This window comes from Erpetoichthys calabaricus, chromosome 16 (genome assembly GCF_900747795.2).
Source record: "Erpetoichthys calabaricus chromosome 16, fErpCal1.3, whole genome shotgun sequence".
Taxonomy (NCBI): Eukaryota; Metazoa; Chordata; class Cladistia; order Polypteriformes; family Polypteridae; genus Erpetoichthys; species Erpetoichthys calabaricus.
The window spans coordinates 46,425,078-46,431,421 of record NC_041409.2 but is presented as its reverse complement, the minus strand read 5'-3'; the positions used below and the strand labels follow the sequence as shown (position 1 = coordinate 46,431,421).

The 6,344-nt window shown below is 43.9% G+C and overlaps 1 protein-coding gene across 1 annotated transcript; it reads right to left on the bottom strand.

Moving 5' to 3' along the window:
* Positions 1 to 2,482: 2,482 nt before the first annotated feature.
* Positions 2,483 to 4,178, bottom strand: LOC114667054 (uncharacterized). The gene is made up of 2 exons (XM_028822163.1): positions 3,764 to 4,178; positions 2,483 to 2,955 (listed from the first exon to the last, which is right to left on the bottom strand). The coding sequence occupies exons 1-2, from the start codon at positions 4,176 to 4,178 to the stop codon at positions 2,483 to 2,485; spliced, it is 888 nt and encodes a 295-aa protein (XP_028677996.1).
* Positions 4,179 to 6,344: the final 2,166 nt, after the last annotated feature.

Below are 6,344 nucleotides of genomic sequence, written 5' to 3'. Positions count from 1 at the left end.
GTGGAGCAGGACAGTGACAGCAGTCTGTCGCTGAAGCTGCTCTTCTGTCTGGAGATGACACTGTTTAGTGGATGCAGTGGATTCTCCATAATTGATAGGAGCCTGCTAAGCGTCCATCGCTCTACCACACATTTCAAGCTGTTCAGCTCCATGCCTACAATAGAGCCTGCCTTCCTCACCAGTTTGTCCAGGCATGAGGCGTCCCTCTTCTTTATGCTGCCTCCCCAGCACACCACCGCGTAGAAGAGGGCGCTCGCCACAACCGTCTGATAGAATATCTGCAGCATCTTATTGCAGATGTTGAAGGACGCCAGCCTTCTAAGGAAGTATAACCGGCTCTGTCCTTTCTTACACAGAGCATCAGTATTGGCATATTATATTATCCATCCATCCATTTTCCAACCCGCTGAATCCGAACACAGGGTCACAGGGGTCTGCTGGAGCCAATCCCAGCCAACACAGGGCACGAGGCAGGACCCAATCCCGGGCAGGGTGCCAGGCCACCACAGGACACACACACCCACACACCAAGCACACACTAGGGCCAATTTAGAATCACCAATCCACCTAACCAGCATGTCTTTGGACTGTGGGAGGAAACTGGAGCGCCCGGAGGAAACCCACGCAGACACGGGGAGAACATGCAAACTCCACGCAGGGAGAACCCGGGAAGCGAACCCAGGTCCCCAGGTCTCCCAAGTGCAAGGCAGCAGCGCTACCCACTGCGCCACAGTGCCGCCCTTATATTATATTATATTATATTATATTATATTATATTATATTATATTATATTATATTATATTATATTACAGTAATCCCTCGCTGTATCGCGCTTCGCCTTTCGCGGCTTCACTCTATCGCGGATTTTATATGTAAGCATATTTAAATATATATTGCGGATTTTTTGCTGGTTCGCGGATTTCTGCGGACAATGGGTCTTTTAATTTCTTGTACATGCTTCCTCAGTTGGTTTGCCAAGTTGATTTCATACAAGGGACGCTATTGGCAGATGGCTGAGAAGCTAACCCAACTTACTTTTCTCTCTCTCTCTCTTGCGCTGACTTTCTCTGATCCTGATGTAGGGGGATTGAGCAGGGGGGCTGTTCGCACACCTAGACGATATGGACGCTTGTCTAAAAATGCTGAAAGATTATCTTCACGTTGCTACCTTCTGTGCAGCTGCTTCGTGAAGCGACATGCTGCACGGTGCTTCGCATACTTAAAAGCACGAAGGGCACGTATTGATTTTCGATTGTTTGTTTTTCTCTCTCTATCTCTCTCTCTCTCTCTTTCTCTGCTCCTGACTGAGGGGGTGTGAGCTGCCGCCTTCAACAGCTTTGTGCCGTGGTGCTTCGCATACTTAAAAGCCAAACAGCCCTATTGATTTGTTTGCTTTCCTCTATCTCTCTGACATTATCTGCTCCTGATGCGCACTCCTTTGAAGAGGAAGATATGTTTGCATTCTTTTAATTGTGAGACGGAACTGTCATCTCTGTCTTGTCATGGAGCACAGTTTAAATTTTTGAAAAAGAGACAAATGTTTGTTTGCAGTGTTTGAATAACGTTCCTGTCTCTCTACAACGTCCTGTGTTTCTGCGCAAATCTGTGACCCAAGCATGACAATATAAAAATAACCATATAAACATATGGTTTCTACTTCGCGGATTTTCTTATTTCGCGGGTGGCTCTGGAACGCAACCCCCGCGATGGAGGAGGAATTACTGTATATTATATTATATTATATTATATTATATTATATTATATTATATTATATTATATTTTTAATTTTGTGATTAAAAAATATAGCAAAGGCCTCACAAGTTTAACTGGAAGTTTTTTGGAGGCATTCCATCGAGTGACCCGGGTTTAGCAAATGATCAATTGTAGAGAATAAAACTCTTGGATTACTATCATTATTATTTATAATTTTAGAGAAATAGCACCACCTCTGAAGACGGACTATGTTACTGTATTCTATTATTTTATTCTTCTTCCTAGCGTTAGTCCCATGCGATTGCAGGTTCTTCTTGTCTCCTCCATTTGGCACGATCCAGGATGTCCTCTGGGGAAACACCATTGATTTTCATGTCTTCCTTGATCCGGCCCATACAACGTTTTTTTGGTCTCACTCGTGGGTGTCTGCCTTGGGGGCTCAGGCACAGTGCCATTCAGATCACTGAGTTCTCATCACGGCGGGCGACATGACCATACCATCATAGCCTTGCCTCACGCATCTTTTCCAGGATTGGTATAACTCCCATCCTTTTCCAGACATCAGTGCTCATGACATGGTCCCATCTTGTCAAACCAAGGCACCACTGCAGCATCCGTGTTTCCATCACACTAAGGGCCTGTTCGTGCTTTGCAGTAGCTGTCCAGCACTCTGAGCCATAAAGGGCAACTGGACGCACCACTGTTTTGTATATCTTGGACTTAAGATGGTTTGGCATGCGGAGGTCACAGAGGACTCTGGTGACCTGTACTATTTCAACCATACAGCATTGATCTTTGCACGGATGTCAGGGAACAGGTTGCCATCGCTGCTGATGACTGAGCAGAGATATTTGAAGTTGGTGACCTTCTTCAGGTCTTTGCCACCAATGCTGATGGTGCCGTTGGTCTGCAGACCACATTCCATGTATTCAGTCTTCTTGATGTTAAGCCATATAACATTGGCATCCAAGTGAGTCTTCCACTGCTGTGTTAGCCACTCCAGATCTTCATCAGCAAGAAATATGTCGTCGGCATAGAGGAGCAACCATGGATGGGGTGTTTGGAGATTAGAGGTTACCACGTCCATGCATAAGACAAACAGGAGTGGCAAAAGGACAGATCCTTGGTGGACTGCAACGTTGATTGCGAAAGGTGGTGAGACTCCCACTGGACACCGAATGATACTGCTAACATTGCTGTATAGTAATTTGACCCAGTCAACGTAGGCTTCAGGGACGTCATGTTGTAGTGCTGCCACATGAATATAATGTTTTTCTGTTGTTGATTGGGTGTTGTGAGGATCGTTCTTACATCATGAGATTGACAGCGGTGCCCCAGAGGTGGAACTTCCGGTTTCTTTTTTTTTTGGGGAGTGATTTGCATATAGTGTGCTGTTTTAAAGAGAGGAGGGGAAAAGAAAATTGGAAAAAAACAGATCAGCTACTGTACGGGCCATGTGACGAAGTCCAGGAGCTCCTACAGTACTGTCAGAAGTGTGGAAGTAATTCTTTTGATCAGGGAATTGAATGTTCTGCTATTTCCTATGGACTTGGGTGAGCTATATCGAAGGACTTACTGTATTGTATCATGGCGCAAGACTGACTGTATATCTTTTATGGCGAAGCTTTGTTTGCTGCTAGGAGTCCGCAATTGACAGATCTCCTCGTTTCGCCTGCTGGCATCAGGGGGGCAGAACTGTGGACTTATTTACAATTTCTGGAAGGGGAACTGGGGGAAGGAATATTGTTATTGTATATATATGTATATATTTGTAGAACCACATATAAGGGTTTTTAGGGTGGGGGGGCATATGTAAGGGATTGTATTCTTGTTTTCTTATGTAATATATTCCTCATGTGATGGTAGAGATTGACTATTAGTTTTTTGTGGGCTATAAATGTGTCGGCATTAGGGAACAGTGTAGAATAAGTGGTATACGGGAGATTTATTGGGGTGTGATATTGGCCTATCCTTTTATCATCTGCCGTCACTTAGGACAGGTTAGCGGTAGCGATCATCTCGTGTCAGCGTGCGGGCGAATTGTTACAATGTGATCGTAGGGCATACCAGATAAGGTCATGAGGTACCCTATTTAATGCCTTCTCCAAGTCAAGGAACACCATGTGGATCGTCTTATTCTTCTTCTGGGCAGCCTGGATGACATCCATTGTGCCGCACCCTTTTACAAATCCACATTGGTTTGGGGTAATGGTAACGATGACTTGCTCAAAGATTTTCATGGCACAGCACAGGAGGTGGATTAGTCGGTAATTCAAGCACTCAGCCACATCACCCTTGCCTTTCCAGATGGGCACTGTCGTGCTGGTCATCCAAGGTGCTGGGGTTTCTCCATCTTGGATGATATGGTTGAAGAGGGTAGTGAGGATCAGAACGCCCCTGCGGCCAAGGAGCTTCCACACTTTCGTGGGGATGTCGTCAGGGCCAGTTGCTTTCCCATTTTTCATCTTCTTGATGGCGGCTTCAACTTCCATGTGATTGGAGGCACAGGTCCAGGGACAAGTTTGGCGATTTGGATTGGTGGGTGGGGAAATTCCTCATTGCAAATCCATAAGAAGTAGTCGCTCCAGCGCTGGAGGATGGTGGGTGGGATGCCCTAGCTTGATCACAACCAGTTCGATTTGACATTGCATTTGATGTGAGCAGAGAATACATCGGCCAGTGTGTTGCTCCACCTGATGTCGAAGACCTTCACTGTTGGTTGGAATCCAGCCGGCACCACGTGGAGGTGATGATAGGGTTTTGCCGGCCTAATAGGGCTTTGCCGATTGCTGTATTCTATTATTTTAGCCTTCAATATTTCATAGTGGACAATCAATTTAGTTTTTCTCCATTTATGCTCAGCTCTCTGGCAGGTTTTCTTTAAATCAGACACTTTTTCGGTTTTCCATGGTGTAACAGTACCGGAGGATTTTGTAACTGTCTTTTAAGACGCATTATATTTTTGAGGTTGTCACACACGTGCGAGTAGGAGGAAGATGTATGGACCAAGCGAGGGTAATTCCATGCCAGGCCAGGAGGTGGCGGGGTGTACTAAACTTTCTTCTGTTACCTCTACAGACCAAACACAGGAAAACCTGTCTGACTCATCACTAAAGGCGTCATTTCCAGTTCTGGCGCCTAGAAGAACATCACTTCCGGTTACGACGTCAGAAGGAGGTCACTTCAGGTTACCTTACATCACTTCCACCATCTTAACCACTAATCATCAGTTCTTGTTTGGACTCCTTCAAAGACTAATAGTAAACGGGGGGCTCCCCCAAACCTTTTTAAGTGTGTCAAGTCAGATCCTTTCACAATGTCTATACACAGACAATACTAGAGACTGAGAAACCCTTGAATAATAATGGCAAGATACTCAAAAGACGCGAATGTACGCCTTTCTTACCATAGCGAACCGCATGAGTAAAGCTGTAATTCAGAGGTGTCAATTCAATTAATACAGCCGCACCAACAGAGCTAAGCCACATTTCACTTAATGTAATTAAGTTGATTTTCCTATTGTTGATGGAAAACATCTTGTTGGTTAATGCTCTAACATTTAATAAGGCTATATTTAAGATCTTGGAAGAGCAGAACTGAATTCTCTGAGCGTTACAGCAGTTACAACTTTGTCTAGTCCTGGAGCCGGCTTTGAAGATATGGAAACAACAGAGTTGTTCTGCTAGAAGCCTGAGACCACAGTGGCACCACCAGTACATCTGTCTCCACCACGAACTTTACTGTCTCTCACTAGAACTCAGAGGGACAGAGCTGTTATTAAGCCACAGAGGCTGGATTTGTAATGATGAATGAAGATTTTGATAAAGATAAGAACTTATGAACAGAAATGTTTTATGTTTATAAGTGTAAGTAATAAGGATAGATTAGTTAAGATTAGATTATTTATTTATAAAAGCACATTTAAAACAACAGAGGTTGCGCCAAAGTGCTGTACAAAAAAGCATTAAAATAAACACAATACAAACAATCATGCAAAAGTAGATTAATAAAACAACCAATTGTAACATCCACCACAATTCCATCATACACAATGAAAGACAGAAGAAAACAAGTAGGTCTTAAGCCGACTTTTAAAAACCTCAATCGAGGATGAAGTCCTGATGTGCAGAGAGGCAAGTCATTCCAAATCCTAGGAGCAACAACTGAAAAAGCTTTGTCTCCCCTAGACTTCAGCCAAGATCTTGGCACTACAAATGACCTCAGTGCTCTTAGTGGCACATAGGGGTGATGGAGGTCACAGATATATTTTGGAGCGAGACCATGCAAAGCTTTAAAAACAAACAACAACATTTTAAAATCAATGCGATGCCTCAGCAGTAGCCAGTCGAGAGAGGCTAAAATGGGGGAGATTTGATCCTTTTTTCTCGACCCAATCAAAAATCTAGCTGCAGCATTTTGAACCAGCTGAAGGCGCGACAGAGCAAATTTTGGCAGACCCAGGTATAAGGAATTACAATAATCTAGGTGAGATGTAATAAAGGCATGAATGACTGTTTCCAAGTCCTTCTGTGATAGAAAGGATTTTAGTTTAGAAATTTGCCTTAATTGGTAAAAACTGGACTTTACTACCATGGAGATTTGTTTTTCAAAACTTAGTGATGACTCAAAGA